Genomic DNA, 24,991 nt, shown 5'->3' with positions numbered 1-24,991 from the left:
ACACCATGACTGAAAAGAGTTGTTGTTTAGTCATGTTTTCGCAACATAAATGTCACTTTCCCCCTCATTTCATTTAAATGTCATGTAATGTAACGTTTCCTGTCTCACTTCAGTCTCGGTCAGGACTCATAGCAAAAACATGACCAGCGCCACAGTGTTGCTCCCATTACCTCAACATGGTGGCACACAGCAATAATGGGAGCTGACATCATGCATGCCACTGATTTCTGTCTCTGTGCTGCTTTTCAACAGCACATTATTAACATCATTTAAGGTTTCCTCCGCAGTCGTGCACCCTCCCTTCACTAGACACGGGGATGAGGAGACAGAGCGCATTGTTCTAGCAGAGCCCAGCTGGATTCAATGGCTGTGAGCAGACCCAGCAGTGCAGTGGCTACAGTGTAGTTAGTCACACAGGTGGCAGGGAAATTACAGTGTACACATACTTGTAGTTTGGACGTCTTCCACTTCTGGAAGCCAATAAAGACTGCTGCCAACGACTGCGAAAGCTATACTTGGATGTAGACGTATGGGTTGTGCCAAAATATTGCTCACCATTCCGAACAATATGTTTAAATGATTGGATTCAATAAAATAATGATGATTGGTTCCATTAGATCCTCACAGAATATCTCTGCACTGAAAAACAATAGCTCTATTGTCTATGTGTGTGTGCATGCTTGCATGTGAGCTAAAACCCTTTGGTTCACCAACCTAAATACTACAACTTGTCTAACCACTTCCTGTATTCCTGTGCAGGGTTTTTTGGTACATCACATGTGGATATAGTGTAAACACCAATTCTAAGACTTCCTGATTACAAATGTTCATTTAGATCAAACCAAAAGTCGGTTGTTGGACAAAGAACAAGCACACAGACGACTAAAGAAGGAATATGTAGCTGTCACATCCTTTCAATCCCTCCGTCTCTAAGACGACTTGGGCTTGGCTTTGTGTTTGTCTTTGAGTTGCCATGCCTCTGAGCAGTTGCCGCTGTCTTTGCTTCCGTCTGTCTTCTCATGTTTTACACAGGGTGTGCAGCCGAACCACAAATCTCCTGTCTGGTGCCATCGTGGAGGTCCAGAGGACAGTCGCTAAATATGACAGCAGTGGAAGGAAGTATTTAGGTCTTTTACTAGGAATACTGCAATGTAAAAATACTCCATTACAAGTAAAGTTTGTGCGTTTAAAAGTACAGGAGTGGAAGAATGATGAGCAAAAAATTAAAGCACTGGTGGCCGATACACACTGGGTCCTGTCACTAGTATATAATTCAATATCATATGGTGGTGTGTTTACTACTGATTAGGACTGCAACTAATGATTATTTTCATTATTAATTAATCAGCTAAGTAGTTTTTTTACTAAAACAATTATTCAATTTTTAAAACAGTTGCCAATTGGTGTCACATGAACAAGTTAGAAATCAATGTGGCCAAGACCAAAGATGGTGTGCCACCATGTTGATGATTATTTGCAGGAAACACTCGATGGCCAACGTGTTGAAACTATGGAAATTTTTAAATATCTTGGTATGGTTCTGGATTCCCATGTGAGCTTCTCTGGAAATACTGAGTTTATTTAAAGAAACGTTCACAGCGACTTTATATTCTTAGGAACCTCGGTGGCCTTGGTGTCAGTCAGCAGATTTTAGAATTTGTGTGCATATGGCTGAGAGTGTTTTAACGTTTCACATTCCTGTCTAGTATGCTCATTTCACCTGTACATCCAAGAGTAATCTCTGTAGGGTTGTGACAATGACAAGTAAAACAGTTGGCAAGCCACAAAAGCCCTTGACTCAACTCTTTACAGAAAGGTCGAGAAAAAAAAGCGAGGCGTATCTTGGAAGATAGCTCCCACCCTCTCTGTAGCCAGTTTGAGCTCCAGGAGGTGCTAGAAAGTCCCTCTTGTGACCAAAAATGTATTTAAGAAGTCCGTCATCCCCAGTGCCATCAGTATTCTTAACTCAGAAAAGGGACTTTTGAGTTTTAACCCACAGACAGACAATGAGCTGATCTAATGTGTTTAAGTGTTTTATTTGGTGAGCTGAAGACAAATTTCCACCCTTGGTGGACAATAAAAATATATTGTATTCTGTTCTATTCTATTCTATTCATTTTCTAATCAATGCTGCTCTACTGGTGTAATATATAATATCACATATATATATAATAATATGCAAGCAGCATTTTAATGTTGTAGCTGGTTTTCATACTACTGGATTGTTCAGTCTACCACAGTGTATCATATGCTCATGTTCTGCAAAGTTACTATATCAATAAAAAAAAAATGTGTGTGTATATGTAGTATTAAGTATAAAATTTGCCCCAGAATTGTATTTAAATACAGTGGCCCACTTATGTGAATTTACTTTGTTACTGTCCACCACTATGATTCAATAACCAGGCAAGAATAAGAGAAACACTTTCTAATTTTCAACTGCAGTCCTTCGGCAAGATGTTTTGAAACAAATAAAAGGATCAAATTCACAGGACAAAGACAGCATAAAGACATAAATACAGCATTAACTACAGTATGTTAGCACAAACAAACATGCAAGCAACATGAAACACCAACACACAGACTAGCATTACACTCAGACATGCAGAGCAGCAATAGAAAGTAAACAAAGTTTAAATACAGTAGTCATTATGTATGGTTATATGCACTAACACACAAGCCATGCGACAGAAAGTTAGCTATGCTGTTAATAAAATAGATGTTGCATAGCCTACATACCCATGCAGAGTTGACTAGCTCGCAACGGGCAAGGACGTAAAGCAGTTTAGCAGCATGTGAGCCAGTGTTTCAGTGGGTAATGCACTGTGTTGATTAGAAATGTTCACGTCTGATTGTCCAAAAACCAGGTCTTGAAACTTTGTTTGACCAAAGACACTATATGCCATAGTGCATTTGGTCTGAATCCCACAACACTATGAGCTAAAGGTTTTCAAACAGTCAATCCTGATATACTATGCAGGACCAGTAATCCCTCTCAGTCATCACTTATGACTCAATCTTAGTGTGTGGTGGTGTATTTTTCTGCAGAGACTCTGCACTCTGCCTTCATTTCTTCTTATTCTCTGTGTTCAGGATGTTTATGTGTGTGTACCCCAGAGCACTCAGGTGAAGATGAGGCTTTATAAAAAGGTAGAGACCAGATGCCAGACTGTAAGCGGCAGCATCCAAGAGACATATCGCTTACGCACTTTTATTTCTGCACTGACCGACAATCCTGCATATCATACCCTCAATCTTAGCATTATTTTTTTGTGTGTGTTGTTCTTGCTGACTAGCCAGTCCGCCTACTTTAAAAGAGTAAATCATATCTGCCACTGTTTATTCTAAACTAATATTTAGCCTTTATCTACCTTGAGATACATTTTCTCATTTCCAAGAGTCAGAGATTTGTAGATCAGCGAGACCAGTAATTTCAAAAAACATTTCACATAAATAGCAAATGACACAGGGGAATAAAACTGTCACATTCCTCATGAAGAATGTTTCGAATGTGGTATTTGAATTTCTGGTAAGATGTCTGCCTTTTCAGACAAAGTTTCTCCTACTATTCCAAGTATTTAGTGCAGAAATGCAGTTTTCTTAAGTAGCAGCAAATGTGTCCACAACAATGTGCTGATTGATGTACAAGTGGCACAGTAATGAATTCCCACTGCAGCAGAGACATCACAAAAATCTGCTTGGTTCAGTTGTGATGGACATGTTGCATATTCCTGAAGACAATCAGCTTAATCAAGTGCGTGAGGAGCCTCAGTGTGGCTACCTGTAAGTTGTCATACTTTCTATGGAGACTAAGGACAGCCTTGTGTTTATCATGCCTGTGTGAGAATGAACATGGCAGCTCTACACACAGCACATAACCCTACTGTATTCACTGACATGCACACGGAACAGAAAACACACACATAGGCACACAGACACACCCACTCATACACACACAGCGAGATGATGGATTAATAGTCGAGGAGCGGTCAGACGGCTGCAGGCCCTCCAGGGAGCCGACCTGAGGCCACCCAATCACAGCACATTCCTGCAGTGACTGTGTTTGTAGCCCTGCAGGTACTTCCTGCTCACCTCGGAATAAAGTCATGCCATCAGAAGGGACAAGCAGGACCTTATGCGACTGCTCATCGTAAAGAAATTCAAATAGTTTATTCAGATTATTTTAAAAAGAAGCAGCTGAATATCGGACCAAAGTATGATTAATGGCAGATTAACTGAGGCCATGAATTCATTATGGTTAAATCATTGAAGCAAAAGCAAGGTTCACTTGATTTATCTGATGATGCTTTACAGTGCAGCCTGTGATTAATGGACTCACAAACTGTAGTCAGAAAAAACCTAATGAAATTAGAATTTGAAATTTGGTGTCATTTGAATAACCACTGGTGCAAATAACCAATCGATTCGTCTGCGTGGCTACACGTGTAGTGTGTTTAATCAGTTCACATTATACAACATTATACAAAGTCCATCAATACATTGATGGAACATTACACACCAGACTGTCTGCTGAGGGAATAATCTCCCCATGTTGTGTTATTGTGTTGAAAATGGCTTTATGGCGGCTGCTGCTGCTGCTGCTGCTGCACTGTTTTCTCTCAGCGATTAGGAACACATTGACCATAGAATCACATCAACAGACATATGACTGCCTGAAAATCTACATTAGTCACAGGGATGAGATATCCGATCCAAACGCCCGACCGCGAGGATTAGTCACCGTGGAAGTGGAACAAGGCGGTGTGAAGCTGAATGAGGGTTTACTGTTACACCTTTTCATTCCAGCTTAGGTGTATGAGACAGTATCACACGTCAAATACAGCTTTGTGCTATCAAAGCAAACCAGGAAACTGTCAAATTCATCTCAGCACTGCCGTCTGAGAACAAATCCCGTGCTGTGAATGATGACTGGGATGGATTATCAAGGTGATATCAAAGTCTGGGTGCAGGGATACCTTTCACAGTAGAGGCTTTTAAGAAAATGACTCCCATAGTGCACAAATATAGTGTGTGTGTGAGGTGAATGTGTGTATAAGTGTGTGTAACTGACAGTTTCCAGTCAATGGGTCCATCAGTGATAGCAGTCGTACTGTTCAGTTCCATTTCATGCATGTTTGCACAGCTGTACAGATGTTTACTGTACTGAATGCATGTTGAAATTGTAGATTTCATCCTAGGCAACATCACATAAAGTCTACCAAAACACTGGATGATTGCAGGACTCTTTTCACTTCAAGAGATTTTAACTAATCACAGTTGTAGGTGGTGACTCATCTAAATATTCTGTGCAAATTAGGAATCAGTGAATCAGTGGATGTTTAATTACAGCTGAGTCACATTCTAACGTCTAAATGAGCATTAGCAAATTATACATTTACACAGGATATTAGAGTATGTGAAATAGTTTTGGATATTTTTATGGAGGAAAGAAAATATAGTAAAATAGTAGACTTTACATACATCATACATCTGACAGAAATGTAACCATATAAAACTATCTATAAAGATTTTCAGATAGATAACTGGAGAGAAAAAATGGGTGGATGCAGGCTTACTTGCCTTTGTGTGCTTCTCAAAAATGACTTGCTCCATGACTGAACACCAGCATAGAGTTTGTTCTGCAAAATAATAAGACAAAGTAGTAGTTCAGTAAGTAAATAAATGTAGTTGGTGGATGTTGTTTTATTTCACTGTACAAAGAAAGCTGAGATGCAAAATACTTAATTCAATTCAACTGAATTCAATAGAACTTTATTTATCCTGGAGGAAATTCTTGTGCCAGAGAATGCTTTAAATTACAGTGACGATAAGAACAGTAACCACAATTTTAACAATTCACAACCAGTCAACCTGTGTTCCCCGGGTCAGGGTCACTCACTGGGCCCAGTTTTAGAACAATAGAGTATTAAATATCTGGCAAAATATATAAATATGCAAGATAAGAAGTGTTTTCAAGAAGCAGAAGCAAAAACCAGTGCCTAAAAGAGTAGCAATAGGAGTATGATACATACAAGAGTTACTAAAATTAACTAAATTGGTGGGGGGAAAAAACGGACTGTTCCTGATAATCAATGTTATGTTGAATATAACAATAAGAGGTAGTATTGCACTTGAGAAAATGATATTGCACTACTTTGACAAGTGAACATGATACTGAAGAATGAATTGCACATGATGTTCATCTTATGCTATGGAGTTTTCATTTCTGCCTGTAGGAAATCAGCAACAATTGCTAGCTCCCAAGACCAAAACGAGCACTCTATGTATTTATCAACGTGTTCTCATCCCATCTTGTCAAATATCATCACTTTGTGAACTTTCAGGTCTACATATGACAAGCTAGGCAACCTCTTGTGGCTGCTATGGAGGTTTCAGGATTTCATGCCAATTTATGCTTGTTACATGCATTGTGTCTTTTCAAAATATACTTTGGTTTTAACGGGAAATGTACAGTTCCTGCTCAATACATAGTCTTACAACATCAGTAAAACACCTTGTATTTACATTTATTTCCTTAAAAGCACTTGGTTAGGTTTAGGCAACAAAAGCACAAGATTAGGTTTAAAAAAAAAATAATCATGGTTTTGCTCAATTTTCACACAGGAAGCTACCAGGGGGCTCCCAGGTGAAAGTCCAGGGTTTGTTGGACCCTCCCACTCACCCTATAGGGAGATTCCAGCTCCTCATATTACCTTAACCAACAAAGCAGCAGCATTTGATGAGCTTGGAATGAAAATGGGTTGGCTGGTTTCATTTTAAAAAATGAAGTAGCTGTATGTTATAGCTAATGGCTGAATAAGGCTTTTGAATGTACCCCTTTCACCTTATTTATTTGTAAGAATTTTATTTAATCTGTCTTGACAATTAGGACATAACATAAAATAACATACAGCATATTATAGGACATATTGCTGAAATATCAGTATGTGACAAAGCCTCTACACTGTTAGACATTTTTACCTCACACTGATTTTTTTTCTTATCTGATTATCACAATTTGAAATTGTGATATTTCCGATTGCGTTTGAATGCAGCATCTGAGCTCCGCAGGTTGTGTCGCGTGCAACAGCTGTGCCGCGGTAAACTGTGAGGAAAACTGACGCAGGTAAAAAATATAACTTAATAAACTGGAAACGCCTTGGGTGAAGCTGAAATTAAGCTATTTAAATCAGTAAGTAATTAAGAAAAAATAGGAGCCCTCTAAATACTCATGTCGCCAGTTAGAGGTGATAGCAGTGAACGAGTCAGCTAGCTTAACATTAGCTTTGTTTTACTATGTAGCTAGCAGAGTTAGCTAACTGTTACAACTGACCTAATAATTTAACTCAGGTACAGTAGCGTTAGTTTTAAGCTAAGCTCTTAAGTATTAGGTTATGTTAGAAAAAAGCAAATGCTTACATACCTTTTATCCAGGTGGTGTTAGCCAAAAAAACAACTGTCAACGTTAGCTTTATTTGTCTTGCCCATTTTCAGAGTAAATGTATTAACACTGACTGGACTGTATTAAGTTATGAATAAACAAAATGGCTGCTCAGACCTACATCGCCATCTCTGAGCTGCATCCCAACTTCTCTCATCCGGTGAGTTCAGTCTTCAGTACTTATCCTACAGCAATTTAATGTTTTGTGCCTAACTTAGAGCAGCCCTCAAATAGACAGGAGTAATTGTCTTCAATTATGGAACAGTATGTAATTCAGGCCTGCTTTTCTGAGTTAGTTTCATAATTGTGTTGAATTATGAACATTTCTTCAAATGGCTGCACGCTGTCATTACATGTGTAATGTTTTTCAGAAAGTGGCAGGCATCGTCATTGGGAAATCTGATGTCAGAAGCTTTCCTGACAGAAAAAGTTAGTATCTCTTTAGAGTAGTGCACCTAAGCTATTGCTTTAATTCTTCTGGCAGCACTACACCTCAGTGTGTTGTGCACTGGCCCCCTCTTCTGGAGAATAGATACACTAATAGCCATTCTCCACTCTTCTTCTTTACTGCAACATTAAAAAAAATCTATACATCTGAATTTCAGATATAGGTGTGGACAGATACACTTTCAGCTTCACCATTAAGGACTCACCTGACTTCTTCATCAATGTGACAGCCTGGGGAAACGATGGGTACATCATTGGGCTCTCCAACAGCTTCAGCACTGGAGACTGTAGTGAGGAAATCACTCTCATTGTCAAATATATGTGTATTTTTTCTGGATGAAATGCAACAGAAATTCTTACGTTTCTAGTCAATACATGCAGTCATTTCCAGGTTTATCAAAATAGTACAAATGATGCGTTGGTTGTGTCCAGTGTCTTGCTTGCTTCAAAACCTGCCAGTGCTTAAATGTGATCAACAATTTGCACAAATTTGTTTCTCATTATTTTCCAGTCATCATTGACAATCCTTTAGTCACCAGCAAAGACCCAGAGAAAGGGGACAAATTCTGTCCCACAACACCAAGGTAATTAATACTTAAATAAAGATGTTGTAGAAGAATTAGTCACCGTCACCTTGTGGTGCTTTTAAATAACCGAAGGGTAGCAAGGTTAACACAGTGTAATGCCGTGTAAAATATGATGTAACAGCGTGTAATGTCTGATGATGGTTTCAGAGGGACTTGAAGGTTCAAAGGCCTGTATTTGTTGTCTCAGCCTCTATAGGTTGTTGGTGACGGAGGCTCATTCCCAGGTGTCTCTGTGTGCTGATATGGATACTATCGACAGGATGCTGCCACTGATCCACCTGCCAGTGAAGGACTCCAGAGATTTCTACTCTCTGGGAGACATTGTGGCCAACGGGCAGAAGTTGGACGGCACAGTGATAAATATACTGGCTGCAGTGAAATCGGTAGGGCACATTGAAGTCATAGTCTGTCAGTATTAAATAGTATAAAAGGAGAAGTACGCCTTTGAATATATTCACCCATTTTTATTTTATTTTTTTACAATTTTTTAATCAACTCTTTTAGCGTGCCGACATTTTCGTCAACCTGCCACATCTACTTTTACTTACATTAGTTCCTACATTTCCCAAAGTGTTTTTCTCAGTGAGCTAATGCTGCTTTCACATGCTCCAATGATGGTCCCATTTTCTGAGTTGGGAAGTCCCTCTGTTCATGAGCTACCATGTTATAATGTGGAACCACCATAGATGCTACAAAGATGATATGTTTTATTGTTTTAAACAACACATCGATAGCTGTTTCCAGTATATAAGTGTTGCCTTACCTGACTTGTTGTCAGAGTTAATGCTATTGAATAACCTTTTTTTTTTTTTTTTTTTACTGTTTATAACTTTTCTATGTAATCTAGGTCACTTTAGATAGACAGGAAGCAACAGTTACAACCTAAAATCATATTACAAATTTTATGTGAGCACAAAATTGATAAGAAATATGTGAATTATTAAAAAGTTTCTTTCCATCAACCAAACAAATACTTTCATTTGCCATGTTTCTGCATATTTGACATCAAATTCGAGAGGTCGTGTACCAAAATCTTCGCCAACTTTTCGAATTGTTCCAACTTGAGGGGACGGTCTGAATTTTCTCGGTCAGAAACTCAGTCTTCACATTATTCTGACACCACATGAATGTGCTTTAACAGTTATCATTTGCAGTCAAATAAGAATTGCTTATTGACTCGATCATGGTTAATACTGGTCATAAAACGTTTTGGATACCACCAGTTTTCAAGAGGTGTTTTTCAAACATCAAATGAGAAGAAAATTTCAAAGCTCACAGACAAACCAAAATGTTTTTTCCAACTTTTTCACACACTGCTTGCATTAGATGGTGGTTATTCGGCTGACTTTTGCTCCACTGTAAGTTTAACTATGGTGGAAAATGGGCTGTTAAAGTTTCCTGAACTTAAAAACAACATTAACAAGAAGGGAAGGGTCATTAAAAAGTAACATTATGAAAGTCCCAGCCATGGAAAAGTCATGGAACCTGTCACTGAGGTCGGGGTGGGAAGCCTGATAAGCATGAAGTGGGACGTTTTGGACAATGAGTGTGGATGCCGAGCAAATAATTCTTTGCTTTTCTAAATTTACTGACTTCATATCTTATAAATTGCCTAATAGACTACATTGTGCCTGCTTTGTCTGTGTGGTTACATGGTGGTATGCTCATTGTTTGCCTTGAACAGACCAACTTACCATAATGGCCCTAAAGACATGCCTCAGAGTTCAGACAGAGGCCAGACCCTTCACTTAATGTCACTGCATTTTTTATACAGGAAGGGAAGATATTGTGATAGGAACTTCAGATCATTCTGTTTACATTAACAGATTGGAGAGCTAAAGCAGTTCACCACTTCAGACAGACGCAAAGGGCAGAGGCTGGAAGTGAAGCTCTTTGATGACTCTGTCTCTTCCTTCCCTCTTGTCTGGTGCGTCATGCTCCTTTATTGATTTGGAAAATGAATAAAGATGAATTACTTTTGTGCCATATTCCATCTTATAGGCCCCTCAGATCTCTGTTACGTATCTTTAGGTTACCACAAATTTACTTTGGTGACATGAAGCTTTAGATTAACCTGCTGAACTCCATGTGTGTTTGATTTTCACTCAGTAACTCCCTGACCTCTGTTTCACTCACAGCTGGGACAGAGAAGCCATTCAGCTCGTGCAAACTTTGATACCCAAGGAGACGGGTAGGTTAACAGCTGCTGCTCATTCTCAGCCACAAAATGAATCTTTATTTAACTGTTATTCCTGCCTGTCGTGTCCCATTAACGTACTGTACTGAAGAGAAACATGCAAGTGGATATCTGAGATGTGACTGCGTGTTTATGTTTAAGATAACTTACTGTTGTTTTAACTCTTACTCTTCATTCAAAGTGCTCTTCATAGCTGACGCAAAGATTAGCTTTGACAGCTTTCGCAACGGCATGACAGCAACCGTTAACTCGAAAACCATTATCACTGTCAATCCCGGTAAGATGTCACAACAACATTCACAAAAATAACTATGTATTGTGCAGTAAATCAAAACATGGTTGAAACCAAGCAGCCATGGTTTACAGTGCAAGTAGAATATTGTTTGTTGCTGTCCAAGTCAATCATAATGTGCTCTCAGACACCAGAGAGGCCAGTCTGCTCTACAGCTACGCTAAAGAGGCATCCGAGTCTGGTGTTCTGGATCAAGATGAGAAGCCAGAAGACGTTCCTCGTAGGTTATAATAAAGAATTCCCCTCATTCTGATAGTATTTCAATGAGTGGAGGTCTCGCTGTCCTTTGATATAGAATATTCTTTGTATCTTATCAGTCATTTTTAAAGATCTACATCTTCAGGCGGACCAAATAAGGCTTGGGGCTGATAGCTATTTGCTCTTTGGTAGTTCTGAGAGCCATTTGACTCGTGGAACTATTCTGTGGACAAACGCACTGTTCGTTTTTTGAACTGACTGTGGTACTGCTTTTGTCTCCACAGTGGAGTCCATCACTGACATGTACACGGTGAGCCAGCTGAAGCAGAAGGCCCGGGAGGACCCTGAGGCTTTCTTTGGCATCACATACAGCTTCGTCTCCAGGCTCGACCTCGACTCCTCTGTTTCAAAAGTCATCAGGACACGGTGGTAAGTTCTCACAGTGCATGTATTATTAAATAGTTACTGCACTATTTTTTATTTCCCCTCACAGCTCTGATGTTCCACTCCAATTGTTTGAACATGCTCAATGATATAAATTCGTTTCTCTGCCACTCAAGATGAGCTTTAGCTAATAAACTCCCTGATGAGACTGTTTTCCCTCCTGTCTCAGCTCCAGGTGTAAGTTTCAGGTGACTGATGACATGCAGAGCTGCACCAATGAGTTGTGTCCAGGGAGGGATCAGGCCCTTTCAGCCTCCACAGGCTTTGACCTGCTGGTGGACTTCACAGACCACACCGGCACCTTGCATGCCTGCACCCTTAGAAGCCCCGTGGCAGAAAAGACACTTGGCTGTACGGTCAGTATCATTGCACAGAGGGATGTTTATTCAGCCCCAGGTCTACATGTAGTGTCCCCTGTGTGCAGGGATTAAAGAACGTAAGAGAAGAATCAATTAAAGGTGTAGCGTGTGTGCGTCAGGTGAGATAAACAGCATTTTCATTTCACCTGTTGCAGACGGACGAGTTCACCAGTCTGACCGATGACGAACGGACTGCACTGAAGTGGAAATTTCTCTTGGAGAGATGCAAAATATACGTGAAGGTATCATAGCTTTTGATTTCATGCTGTTTGTGTGTTAGCTCTAAAAGCAAGTCACAAGTTTAAAAAAATTCTTACAATGTGTTGTAGATACTGCCGTCTTCTAGAATGAAGTCTGGGGTCAGGGGGATGGTCCTGGCCTGCTCGGTGGCTGACCCAGGAGAGGTGAAACAGCACATGTCTGCCTTGCTGCAGCGCCTGTGATCACAACACACACACTGACTGAGCAGAAGAGCACATATGTTGCAGCTGGCTGCTTTACCTGCTGTGTGGTACTGTTCGGACTGAGATGTTGACAAAAGGGCAAGAGTTATTCATACATGTGGGATTTATGGTTTGAGAATTGATACATTCTCTGCTTTATTTATATAAGTTAATTATTTATTTATTTAAATATATATAATATGAAGAGTGTACTGTTGGCTTGACTGCTTTATAAAACTGTTAAATAAAAGTTTAAAAACAGTTATAGCTTATGTCAGTATGTTATGTGTCAAATGTATCAATCAGGAAAGGATATTTGATGAGCAGACAGTTACAAATAATAGGACAATAAGACAATTTTCTAAATATTAATTCATCTTTCATAACTACTTATCCTGTAAGGGGTTACAGAGGGGCTGGAGCCTATCCCTGCTGACACTGGGTGAGAGCTGGGGTACACCCTGGACAGGTCACCAGGCTATCACAGGGCTGACACATAGAGACAGACAACCATTCACACTCACATTCACACCTACGGGCAATTTAGAGTCACCAATTAACCTGCATGTCTTTGGACTGCAGGAGGAAGCTGGAGTACCCAAAGAAAACCCACACTGACCAGGGAGAACATACAAACTCAAACCAGGAACCCTCTTGCTGTGAGGTCATCACAACAAACTACAAAATATTCTATATAGTTAAATGAGTCTATGAGTTGAATGAACACTTGGTCTTTTTAAACCATGTAGTCATTACATGGTTGTGGTGTATTTGTCCTGCTATAACAAAATTAGTCAGTAGGTGGCGGCAAAGCGTTGGTTATCAAAGCGGAACTTTTGAAACGTTGTCGTATGTTGCTAACGGACACATTACAGGGACGTACTGGTTTTTCGACAACACCAGCAACTGAAGGTACAGTAAACTTGTCCGATTTATTTGTTCTGTTAACTTGTCTAAGTAGTAATAAATAATATCTCACAGTGAAATATCGTTAGAGACACATTGCATTAGCAGTGAAGTAGGAACGTTTGCTAACTGCATAAATCGCAGGGCCCGTTAACATAGCGACGGTATGCTACTATGCTAGCATTTGCCTGCACGTTATAAGCCTAATCTTTTATTTTCACAGTATGACGGTAATGAAATCACTTTCCTGTTAATAATGGACATGTGACGGCCTGAAAACTGCATTCACTGACTGTGTCTGATATTCCTACGCAGTGTCATACCTGCCTCAGTCACTCTGAGCAGTGACAGCCAGCAGTCAAGCATGAATGTGAACCAGGGGACGGTGGGCAGCGACCCGGTCATTCTGGCCACGGCTGGATACGACCACACTGTCCGCTTCTGGCAGGCTCACAGTGGGATCTGCACCAGGACTGTGCAGCACCAGGACTCTGTATCCTTACTCTGACCGATAGTGTGCTCTGGTAAATGAAATCTGGAACAGAGTTTACACTGTGATACAAACAGAGACATGTTTTGTCTTCTTGGAAACAAGGATTTGAGTTTCAGATGACTGGAGCTGGTGGTGGATGAAGTACCTGGGAGCCATACTCGAGTAGAAGTACTTACCAGAAAATGATTGTGGTAGAAGTTAAAGTCACTTATTAGAATATGACTTGAGTAAAGTACTTGATATTTACTGCATTTAAACATCAAAAGTCATTTAATGAGATTGAAGTATCGAAAATAAAAGTGCAAGTAAATGTTAACAAAAAAGCAAGCAGACAGAATTTTGAGAATTATGTTTATTTCTTCCTCACATGTACACCTCCTTAAAAATGAAATGTACATTACACTCGAAGAAAAACTTTTTCACAATTTAAAGGATTTAAAGAACAAAATTCAGTTTTACCCTTCCTCCTATTCCTTCATTCATCTACCTCTTCCTCTTTCCTTCCTCCCTTCTTCCTTCCCCATTATTTAGTAAGTGACTAAGATGCTGAGGGGAAATGTGTTATAGCAAAAGTTTACATTTTATTTAGGAAATGTCGTGGAGTAAAGGTGAAAGTTGACTGAAAAGTAGTGTTCAGATCCTTAAAAAATACTTAAGCACTATAAAGATGTATTATTACTTTGTTTCATTACACCACTGGTTAATTGACAGCAGAAAAAGTGACATTAGGACTTTACACTTAAGAGTTTAACATACTGTTTGAAAACAAGTTAGCTTTAAAATAGTGCACCCTGAATCAGAAAATCCCCTTGTGTCTTATAAAATCAACATGCTGTCAAAGGAGCTGTTGTTTACCGTCTTTGAAGCAGCTCCAGGATTTGTCAGTGGATGACATCATCACTCCAGTGTGTCGGGACTGAGACTTGTTCATGTAGACCGATTCCTTCCTTAACATTTGCTCCCAGCAAGTAAATTCACTTGAGGTCACACCTGACAGGAGTATGATCGCAGCTGCAGGTTGGTTAAGAATTTTTTAAATCTTAAACCTTTTCCTTATCCTGGATTGCATGATAACATTCATAACAACCATGTCTCACATTGATGTCCACTCTGCCTTTTAGGTTATCAGCACATCCGCATGTACGATCTGAACTCCAACAACCCCAACCCGGTGATCAACTACGACGGTGTCAGCAAAAACATCACATCCGTGGGCTTCCATGAAGACGGGCGCTGGATGTACACAGGAGGAGAGGACTGCATGGCTCGCATATGGGACCTGAGGTACTGCAAAGGAACCTCACTGTGCTAAAAACACATTGATTACATTGTGCTGAGCAACTTAACTTTGATCCCCACTGCTTCTCTCAGGTCCAGAAACCTGCAGTGCCAGAGGATATTCCAGGTCAATGCTCCTATCAACTGTGTCTGCCTGCATCCCAACCAGGTGAGACGTGCTGCACTTATTCTGTTGTTTGCATGTATTTTTAATTGTTTAGGATATATGTGTGATTTTAATGTAAGTCAGTGTGTGTCAGTAAACAGTCTGTGCTGTGTGTTTTTCAGGCAGAGCTGATTGTTGGAGATCAGAGTGGAGTGATTCACATCTGGGACCTGAAGACGGACCACAATGAACAGCTGATTCCTGAGCCAGAAGTCTCGGTCAACTCAGTTCACATCGACCCAGATGCCAGTTATATGGCAGCGGTCAACAGCTCGGTCGGTACCCCAGCAGAGAGGGATATGGTATATTAATACTTTACGTGTGACTACGTGTTAAGTCATATTCATCCTCTTGGATCTCCTTAACAGGGGAACTGTTATGTGTGGAACCTCGCTGGAGGCATCGGTGATGAGGTGACTCAGCTCATCCCCAAGACTAAGATCCCTGCACACAAACGCTACTCCCTCCGCTGCAAGTTCAGCCCCGATTCCACGTGAGTGCCCTCCTCCTCCTCTCTGCACTCTGTAAATCTTTCTCTGACACAGTTGCTGACGATGAGTTTCTGTGTTTGTCGTCACCTCCAGTCTGTTGGCTACCTGCTCAGCAGACCAGACCTGTAAGATCTGGAGGACGTCCAACTTCTCCCTGATGACAGAGCTGAGCATTAAGAGCAACAATCCCGGAGAGACGTCCAGAGGGTGGATGTGGGACTGTGCTTTCTCTGGAGACTCCCAGTATATTGTGACTGGTCAGTACATGCGCTGTGGCAAGTTAGCACTACCTTGTAATGTCAGTGTACTTGTATCAAAACCATTCTATAACGAGTTAATCAGAGTAATGTTACTCACGGTCAGACATAAACACAAGGATTCCACACTCATAAAAACCTTGCTCTTTCAGATTTATAATGATTTAAGATTTTTTTTTAACTAAAACAGTGGGAAAAATTTCTGTTGTAGTTTATGTGTAATCTTGAGTCAGCAACAAGCTGCATTAAGCGACACTCCACCTGCACACCCACTTGGACCCCTGGGGTCTAGATGCGCTCCTCACACAGGTGCTCCGGGAGTAAACACCAGGCGCTCTCTGCGTGGTAACTATGGAAACAGTATCACATCTCCCTCGTCACTGGTTGATTTGTTAGCTCGCCAGTTATTGAAAATTAATTATTTGGGAAGTCAGTCACTTCCCATATTAAAAGACCATACACTGCAGTAATGCAAATTTAGATTTAATTTAATTAAGAGTTAAGGATTGGACATATACCTTCTTTTTAACTACGCATTTGCATGCACATGATGGCTGCCTTGTGTCACCTACATCCGTTTGGAGCATTGGTTGTGCATGTCCTCAGAAATTAACGCAACGTGGCCACAAGATGTGATACACACGTGAACGGTCAGGGCAGTGTTGGCAGAACGAGAGAAAGAAACTTACCATTGTCAAGATATGCTCTGCTTCTCGGGTTCGCCCTCTAGTGAAATCCTACAGTAACACACATAGTTGATAGGCAAGTAATGTGAGTAATTTCGTTCTTGATGCAGCCAGCTTTCTGTTCAAACGCATGGTTAAAAAGAAAGTAAATCTCCGGCCATATGTATTTGATAAAGCTGGACTTGGAATAGTCTATGAGAGTATGAAGCTAATTCTGTATTGATGCACATTTGAATAAAGATGTATATAGTGACTTTCAGAGCCTTTTAGAGAGAAGCAGGTAAAGGTTTGATCACTTCAGTGTAAAAACACCTTGAGGTAAATTCCTGGCTCTGACTCGTGTTTCCATCTGTAGCCTCCTCAGACAACCTGGCCCGGCTGTGGTGCGTGGAGACCGGGGAGATCAAGAGGGAATACAGCGGCCACCAGAAAGCCGTGGTGTGTCTGGCCTTCAATGACAGTGTGCTGGGCTGAGGAAGAAGAAGAGGAGGAGGAGGAGGAGGAGGAGGAGGAGGAAAGAAATGAAGAGACAGGAGTTGGCAGATGGTCTGTGGAGAGGTGGGACAAGGACAGAAAAGAAATGGACACTTTGGGAAATGTGCCTCAATTGGGAATTGATTATTATTTCCCCAGAAATGATCATCTTGAGAAGGTGGAGGCACATGTTTGAACACAAGGATAAATCTCAGCTGTGTGTGGTACCTGTAAGTATTCAGCTGAGCAGCAAGGCCAAAATGTGAACTCATAAATCCAGCTTAAAGGGCCAAGTACACTGTTTTGCACCACATATAAGCAAATTGGCACAAGTTTGATTACAGCATATGTCAGCATCCATCAATGACCCTTTATGTTTTTAACGCCATCACTCTGTGCACAACAGGAGATTCTTTTCAACTCTTTGTTTTTGTAGTGCACCATATTTATTGTATTGAAAGGACCACACGTCTTGTCGACCTGGATGTGCTGCGGAATTGATATCTCTCCTGTGTATGTCAAATTCATTTGATACTCAATTTACAAAGTTACGTACTATTCTTAAACATCAAATGTGGATTAGGGAGTGTGGAGAGAAAATGATGTACAGAAAATGATTCCGCAGTAAAGACGTTCAGAAAACTCCTCACAGTCTTTGAGTTTCGTCCTCTCTCAGAAAAATTGGCCACAAATACACAACAGTCTTTTATTGGACAGATCAAAACACTCTCATCGCAACAGGAACGATTACACGTAGTTATACTGCAGCAGTGGGTTACAGGAAATACAAAAACAGGGGATCTTTCTTCTGTAATCTCTGAAGTGTGCCACCAGAGAGGGTATTACACATGAAGAGAGTGACGATGGGGCTTTGGCGATAACCATGACAGCCTGTCTCCATCTCTTCTCTCTCGGAAGGATGGGAATAAATGGACTGGGAGGGTTGGCTGCTTCACTGGTTTACTGGCGGCTGTATGGCACAAAGGAAACAGTCAAAGCTGGCTTTTGTTCTGTGTATTTTTTTTTTCTTGTAGAGGGAGCTAAAAAGACAACTTTGTTTCCCTGATCTCTCGCTGGGAGCAGAGGAAGAGAACGCACAGTCACTCGGGCAGGTAGTAGAAGCACACGGACACGCAGATGTTGCTGGGAAAGCAGATGTCAATGCAGAAGTAGACCAGCCTCTGTTTCCCCGGGCCTGTAAACAAGACAGACACCAGAGGTGACTCCTTGATACAATACAGATTTAATAAATACAACCTCGCTGTGGAAACAGGCCAGAAACTATAAAAGATGAAATAATCTGCTTTTCTAAATTCAGAATATGATCCGGAGCTGAAACGATTGATCCATCAACTACAAATTAACCACCAACTAATTTGATAAACAGTTGGTTTTGATCATTTTTTAAGAAATGTTTTTTTAAATTATCTGATCCCAGCTTCTTAAACCTGAATATTTTCTGGGTTGTTTACTTCTCCATGACAGTAACCCTAATATCTTTGAGGTGTGGACAAAACATTTGAGGACGTCATCTTGGGATTTGGGAAAGAAACACAGATCTGTATTTTTCACCATTACATGTAGACTGCTGAGTGAGTACAAGTATGTTTTCTTCAGCCTGTCATCTACTGCGACAGCGGAAAGGTCATTGGACATCATAGATTAGTCTTAGGTTTCATCCTGACACGTTGGTTCTTCATGAAGTTGCCAGCTGGCTCTTTAAAAACGCCATTCATTCATGAACTCTCCTGGTGTGTAATATGGCCATGCATGCTGTAATAGTATTTAAAATAACATGTCATCTGACACTACAGAATGTCAGAACACTACAAAAAATGAAAACACACATATCACCATAATGCCATTTAAAATACCATCATTTTACCTTTGAAATGTTTTTCCAAGGTGTGCATAATGACTTCACACCTATTTGACCAGGATTTAACAGATATGGCTGGCATCAGTCTGTATTTTTTATTGTCAGAAAATCCCACGAAAATACCAAAACTAACATGTCTAAATATTTAGTCTGTTTTATCCTGTCTGTATCCTGAAGGCCATGTGTTTAAACTGAAGAAACAGATATTTTAAAGCTAAAGACCTTTACAGACCGGGGTGTGACGAATAAACGTTACGAAAATCTTACCTACGAATGTTTCACATCAGTACTTTTTGTATCTGCAGCGATGCGAATTTGCGACAGTTGCAACACGTGTTCATTAAAGGCTTTCGCAAATTCGAGGGTTTTCGAATTTGCATTATCTAACTGGATCCTATTGACCAAGAGAAGTGTCTGACAGCCTGTGTGAGGTAAGTTGTTGATTAGCCTATGCTACTGTAAGCTATTTTATTGAGTTTCCTTTTAGCGTAATGCCCTGAGTGAATTTGAGTTCCTTCTGGTAAGCCGTTTATTCTGTTCTTAATGTTTGTTCTTAATGTAAAAAGTAAGAACACAAGGAGTGGATCTGGTATGCACCGCCATTTTCAAGGTTCAAAGGAGGATTAAAGTGTGCTGTCTGTGTTGTAGCTTATAATCCTTGTAAGTACAAGCTCGACATTATTGTTTGATGCCTTTAACCATGGTGCAAATGTTGTGCGAAAAATCAACGTTCTGGGAAAAATTATGTGGATTTTTTGCAGCACAATATTCGCGTTCTGTATGCAAGTGTGCATGACGAAATCAACAGTCTGAAAAATTACACTGGCATGAAAATAATGAATTATTAAATTTTTTTTTTTAAAAAAAGCCCCGGTATGTAAAGCCATAAAGCTAATGACACAACTGGGCACTGTAGCCTTTAGCAAACATTGGTTAAACAGGAGTTAATAGGGCATTTGTTGGGGACTATTTTTAATGGCGGATTAATACACATGTGGTTCGCTTGTGTATATTTACAGTTCGACAGCCGGATGGTGTATTTAGGTTTGAGTTAGAAATAATCTACAGTGTCCATCGTCATGGTACTGAAGGAACATGTCACCCAGTGCAATGGCATGGAGGTTTAAGCACTGAGATACTTTCCAACCAGGGTTGTGATCAAAGTTAGATTATTTTTCCCTGAACATTGTCCTAACGTTTATAGAAGGTCTGGCATGTAGGATTTAGTGGCATCAAGTGGTAAGGTTGCAGATTGCAACCAACTGAAACATCTCCAGTGGCGTGGTGGCTGATGCAAATGGGCCTATCTAGGGACAAAGTTTGGTTTGTCTGTTCTGGGCTACTGTAGAAACAATGTCACAGACCTTCTCTGGAAGTAGATGTAAACAGGTAATTCTAAGGTAATGACAAAACAAAACAATACTTAGTTTGAGGGGATTATACACTAAAGAAAACATAGTCATGAGTATTATATTCAATTACAGCCAGTATATCTCCCATAAACCTACACACTGGATATTAAAGTTTTGTTTTATGTCAAAGCGATCATGTCTAAAATACAGGTTCTCACCCTCGACCCTCCTGGTCCAGTGGACGGAGCTGTCCTGACACAGAGCCTGGAGGGGCTCTTCCAGTGTGGACACATCCACCTGACTGGCTCCCATCACCCCCAGGAACTCTGTCTGCCTCCGGGTCTCATTCCCGGACAGCTGGAACTGACTCTGCTGACGACAGTATCACAGCATCTTCACAGAGAATCCACAACAGATGAAAGGGCTTTGTCCTCTATGGGACTGAATGGCGACTTCTAAGCTGAAGTGTCACATAATAAGTGTGAGAAATCATATTCGACTCACAGTGACAAAGTAAAATGAATAAATTGGAGTCAAAGCCAGGGAGATATGAAGAATGCAACCAAGACTGAAACTCAAGCAGCCATTAGCCCGATATCGTCGCTGATGAGGTCAACACAGCCGCACATTTGCGCTCCTACTCATCACAAAGGCTGTGTGTAATTGCACCACTTACACCTGTGATTGGCTCCGATAGTGAACCACTTAACGTGCTGTTATGCTTGAGTGGGTCACGTAACAACCAGTTTTTCCTCCACTGAAAAGGCCAAGAAGACCATTGTGCTGCAGCATAGAGGGATAGAACACATTTTCTCCCCATCCATAAGGGGCCTATTCCTCCTATCATAGATTAAATGACTACACCGAGGAGCTGCATGAGATATGTGACACCACAAGACAGGATCACAAAAACACTGAGAGACTCGACTCCAGGTGGAAATGGCGCTATTGTGCCGAAAGATAAGGCGGAGAAACAGAAGTCTCATCTCAGTTTACTTGCAAACTCCCACATCGTGGCCTTTCACCTGCTTGTTTTGTCCCACATAAATCATATCTAAGGAGCTTAACTCAAAACTGAATCAACATCAGAGATCCAGGAATTTGCCTCAAAGCAGATACACACAGGCCCTTCCCTCTCTGCCACTTCACCAGCCTGTATTTTAATCCAACAGAGGAGTCTTAAAAGCTAAAAAGCCCTCACACAGAGTGGCCATTGTGCCCACTCCGTGGCTCAGGCTCGCTGCCGTAGCCTCCTGTAAGAAGATCCCGGGCACGCTGAGGGAGCCTTGAGGGATCAGATGTGCTGAGGAATTCAGCCGTGGAGGGCGAGAATGGAAGACTATATGGCCCTGTACGCTTCACCCCTCTCTTTGTACAGAGCGGCGAGGAAGTCGTGCAAAACCTATGAAACCCAGCAGGTCTTGGCTCAGTGGTGCTTTCGGGGATAAAGCTATGAGTCACAGTCAGAAAGGCCAGTTCACACATTAGCGAGGCGGTGACTTTACAAACACTTGGCAGAACTAGAAGGGCAAACGTGCTTTTACATTTGCCCAGGTGCGTTTTCACGTTGAGCTTTGTAGTCTCACATATCCTGAACGCAATGAGGGAGACCCTATTACATAACCTGATCGTTCAGTTCTCACGTGTTGAAATGTCACTACCTTGTGTGTGGAGTCGTTGAGGAGGGAGTGCACGTTGTCATAGTCAGACTTCTCCATCTTTCGCAGGAAGCAGCTCTCCTGGTTGACAGGTTTGTAACATATCAAACCCTGCAACACAACAGCGGAGAATCACACATCTCTCTCATCATCAGACCTTTTCTACTGTATCATTACCAACAAAACACCTTAAATCTTGTGCATGTCACCTGAACGTACATGCTTGATATCAAACATCACAGTGGATGTCTGATTTGTGGGTGAGGTCACAGAAAAAGTCACCAAGTCATTCTGCTGGTCCACAATAGCTGACTGGTTGATCAGAACTCCGGTCTGATCTGGAACTGTGATTCGGACAAGCTGCAAAGACTACAGAAGCAGACTCCCGGTTAATATCAACATTGACGAATACACAACAACATGTGGTCCTGGTGGGTGTGTGGTGACAGTCACGTACCTCAGAGTGTGGCTGCGACAGTCGCAGATGCCCAATCACACCGAGGGCGATGACGACCAGGAGCAGAGAGGCTGAGAGGCTGACCCAGAATGCCTTGTGTGGGAAGTGGGACTTGGAGGATGCAGCAGAGCCCCCATCCTGTGCAGCAGAAACAGTGACAAGCTATTTAAACAGTACTTGACGCAAGCATCAAATGTGGCAGGGTGGGAAACCAACACTGCTGCTGAGATTTGTACTTAAAGGGGAACTTCAACCAAAAATAAAAATATACATTCTCCCTTAGCTTAGTTAGCTGCAGAATGTTGGGAGATATTGACTGTAGAGATGGCTGCCTTCTCTGAATATAATGGATTAGATGGCACTCAGATTGTGGTGCTCTAAACACTAAAAAGTGCATTTGAAGAACTCAACAGCAATGTGTCTTTCCAGAAATCATGACCTGATTACTCAAGATAATCGGCAGACCTTGTTGTGAGCAGTTTCATGTAGGAACTATTTTTTTTCTACCGAACAAAACCTGCCAACCGTTATCAAGAGCGCACAAAAGGTAGCGTGCAGCTACTCATAGACGAGAGGTTCATGACAGTGCAAGATGTAAACATTAATGCTGTCCTCCTTGGCTGAGCTGTAACGTTAGCTAGCTTAGTGGTGCTAGGTGAGATGAGACCAAGTCATTGTTTTGTAAGTCAAAAGTAAGACTTCAGTCTTTGCTCGCAAGTCTCAAGGTAAGTGCCAAGTCAAGACTGACAAGTCCCAAGTCCTAAACTTTGAGTTTCAAGTCCTAAACAAGTCATAATGGGCTCTTCAGTAAAAGTAATGCCAGAAATACATTTACAAATATCTTGAATGATTTCTAAAATTTGTCTTTCTTTGTTATTTTTATTGTTAAAGTTAGACTACACTTAGCTGTTAAAGCTAACAAGTAACTAAGCATTAGCTCACTATGTTAATATTAGCCCAGCTTGCCATTCTTTATGCAATATCAAATATCTAACTTTGAAGTCGTTGTGTCTTCGTCTGTAATTTTCAACCTATACAACAGCAATTCGTTTTTGTTAACCACCACAGTTATTGTACATGAACAAAATTACCTTTGGTATCAATTTTTTAAAATTAGCACTCAGTAAGGTCATGTCCGTTCTTCATGGTTCTCTCCTGCAACTTGACTGGATGCTGTTGGATTAGTTCGAACAAAGCTGATCTGGGGTGACGACTTGCTAGGAATGAAAAGTGTTAAATTTAGTTGATTCGGGAAATGGATTGACTTGTGGCACAATTTTTAAATGTTTACTTTTGAATCTTTGGGCTTTAGGGAACACATTAAGTATTTTCAACTCAAAAGTCATTGGTGTTAAATTCTAAGTTGCGTTGCAAGTCTTTTTTTTTCTAAAGTCATCGAATTTGTGACTTGCATCCGCACATTAAGTGCTAGATGCTAACAGTTGATGTACGGGTGCGTGGTGATACAGTTGGCAGGTGTAGTTTGGTAGACAGATAATAGTTTCTACATTAAACTGCTCTCAACAAGGACTGTGGGTTATCTTGAGTAACCGGGTCATGATTTCTGGAAGGAGACATTGCTGTTGAGTTTTTTGGTACTTTTGGCACTACAAGCTGAGTGCCATCTAGTCCAGTTATATTGGAGAGAAGGCAGACATCTCCAACGCTCGGCAACTCACACAGAAACAATCAAAATCGCTAAACAGCACAACAGGTAAAAGAACAAGAAAATGTTTTGGGATGATATGTGCCTTCAGAGGAATATCTGAAAGACTCATCTTATTATGCAACTGTTGCTGGCTTGTAATGTAGTAAAAGTGGCTGGATATGAATACGCAAAAACAAACAGTGTCCTGCCTTGACCCCTTTCCTAGCTGATATACTTCCTTCAGTCAGAAGTTGCTCTACAAATTAAAAGCCACCTGCTTACCGTGCACTGTGCTTCCTCCAAACTGTTTTCTGAATGTTTCCAACACCTCACCATCCTGTGTCCCTTGACGGCTCCTCACTCGATCTGCTCCCTTCTCTTAGCTACCGGCATGGAGCTGTGGTCATGACTGAGACTCAATACACCTTCCAGCTTCTCTTTGTCCCTGCAGACCTCCCCCTCTCTTCCTCCTTCTCCTCCCATTAGTCTCACTGTCTCCCTCCCAAAACAGTCACCCACTTCACACAAAACTCCAAATCTTGCCAAACCCAATTTTCGAGTCTTGTCTTCCTGCAATTTCCTTCTTTTTTATGTCTAATATGACTTAATATGCCTCTCTAACATTATCCATCTTTCCGCTGCCTCCCCCCCTTCACTTGAACACACACTTACACGAGAGGAACTGGCTGCCCTCCGCAGTCCAGACAATGGACAAAGGGGTGAGGCAGGTGCAGCTTGGAAAGCCTCTCTCGTCAGGTGAGTGGAGATACGCAGTTCTGACTGTTGCAGCATCCAGCCGATGACAGCCCAGGGTGACTTTTAAGCCCAGGACCTGGAG

At 41.1% G+C, this 24,991-nt stretch overlaps 3 protein-coding genes across 8 annotated transcripts; 2 read left to right on the top strand and 1 right to left on the bottom strand.

Annotated features, from left to right (window-relative positions):
* Positions 1-7,056: 7,056 nt before the first annotated feature.
* Positions 7,057-12,526, top strand: meiob (meiosis specific with OB-fold). Of its 3 annotated transcripts, none has more exons than XM_049562579.1 (14): positions 7,057-7,126; positions 7,495-7,601; positions 7,813-7,870; positions 8,047-8,178; positions 8,400-8,472; positions 8,663-8,858; positions 10,302-10,402; positions 10,614-10,666; positions 10,854-10,949; positions 11,092-11,184; positions 11,447-11,591; positions 11,776-11,962; positions 12,121-12,207; positions 12,295-12,526. In XM_049562579.1, the coding sequence occupies exons 2-14, from the start codon at positions 7,545-7,547 to the stop codon at positions 12,406-12,408; spliced, it is 1,392 nt and encodes a 463-aa protein (XP_049418536.1). In that variant the 5' UTR covers positions 7,057-7,126; positions 7,495-7,544; the 3' UTR covers positions 12,409-12,526. The 3 variants fall into 3 exon arrangements, with proteins under 3 accessions (XP_049418536.1, XP_049418539.1, XP_049418538.1); XM_049562582.1 differs by having other exon boundaries at positions 7,091-7,192; XM_049562581.1 differs by lacking the exon at positions 7,057-7,126 and having other exon boundaries at positions 7,201-7,601.
* A 743-nt stretch (positions 12,527-13,269) lies between these two features.
* Positions 13,270-17,805, top strand: mlst8 (MTOR associated protein, LST8 homolog (S. cerevisiae)). The gene is made up of 9 exons (XM_049562573.1): positions 13,270-13,320; positions 13,630-13,807; positions 14,773-14,824; positions 14,929-15,091; positions 15,179-15,254; positions 15,374-15,526; positions 15,620-15,744; positions 15,836-15,999; positions 17,041-17,805. The coding sequence occupies exons 2-9, from the start codon at positions 13,679-13,681 to the stop codon at positions 17,157-17,159; spliced, it is 981 nt and encodes a 326-aa protein (XP_049418530.1). The 5' UTR covers positions 13,270-13,320; positions 13,630-13,678; the 3' UTR covers positions 17,160-17,805.
* Positions 17,806-17,941: 136 nt separating this feature from the next.
* bricd5 (BRICHOS domain containing 5) lies at positions 17,942-24,959 on the bottom strand. 4 transcript variants are annotated; one of them, XM_049562575.1, is made up of 6 exons: positions 24,826-24,959; positions 22,506-22,643; positions 22,268-22,417; positions 22,052-22,159; positions 20,609-20,762; positions 18,122-18,354 (listed from the first exon to the last, which is right to left on the bottom strand). In XM_049562575.1, the coding sequence occupies exons 1-6, from the start codon at positions 24,943-24,945 to the stop codon at positions 18,260-18,262; spliced, it is 765 nt and encodes a 254-aa protein (XP_049418532.1). In that variant the 5' UTR covers positions 24,946-24,959; the 3' UTR covers positions 18,122-18,259. The 4 variants fall into 4 exon arrangements, with proteins under 4 accessions (XP_049418534.1, XP_049418532.1, XP_049418533.1 ...); XM_049562576.1 differs by having other exon boundaries at positions 20,609-20,759; XM_049562578.1 differs by lacking the exon at positions 24,826-24,959 and adding an exon at positions 24,436-24,698.
* Between the last annotated feature and the right edge of the window lie 32 nt (positions 24,960-24,991).

The sequence above is a fragment of the Epinephelus fuscoguttatus genome, linkage group LG20 (genome assembly GCF_011397635.1).
Source record: "Epinephelus fuscoguttatus linkage group LG20, E.fuscoguttatus.final_Chr_v1".
Classification (NCBI taxonomy): domain Eukaryota; kingdom Metazoa; phylum Chordata; class Actinopteri; order Perciformes; family Serranidae; genus Epinephelus; species Epinephelus fuscoguttatus.
The sequence above is the reverse complement of the archived record's forward strand: the minus strand, read 5'-3'. Positions and strand labels throughout refer to the sequence as shown.

Excerpts from the sequence above, each read along its gene's own strand:
- mlst8 (XM_049562573.1), top strand. The coding sequence starts at position 13,679 with ATGAATGTGAACCAGGGGACGGTGGGCAGCGACCCGGTCATTCTGGCC. Across the intron at positions 14,825-14,928 it reads GAGTATGATCGCAGCTGCAG|GTTATCAGCACATCCGCATG; the intron begins GTTGGTTAAGAA and ends TCTGCCTTTTAG. Across the intron at positions 16,000-17,040 it reads CTCCCAGTATATTGTGACTG|CCTCCTCAGACAACCTGGCC; the intron begins GTCAGTACATGC and ends TTCCATCTGTAG.
- meiob (XM_049562579.1), top strand. The coding sequence starts at position 7,545 with ATGGCTGCTCAGACCTACATCGCCATCTCTGAGCTGCATCCCAACTTC. Across the intron at positions 7,602-7,812 it reads ATCCCAACTTCTCTCATCCG|AAAGTGGCAGGCATCGTCAT; the intron begins GTGAGTTCAGTC and ends AATGTTTTTCAG. Across the intron at positions 11,185-11,446 it reads GAAGCCAGAAGACGTTCCTC|TGGAGTCCATCACTGACATG; the intron begins GTAGGTTATAAT and ends TTGTCTCCACAG.
- bricd5 (XM_049562575.1), bottom strand. The coding sequence starts at position 24,945 with ATGCTGCAACAGTCAGAACTGCGTATCTCCACTCACCTGACGAGAGAG. Across the intron at positions 22,418-22,505 it reads TGTCGCAGCCACACTCTGAG|TCTTTGCAGCTTGTCCGAAT; the intron begins GTACGTGACTGT and ends CTGCTTCTGTAG. Across the intron at positions 20,763-22,051 it reads TCAACGACTCCACACACAAG|CAGAGTCAGTTCCAGCTGTC; the intron begins GTAGTGACATTT and ends TACTGTCGTCAG.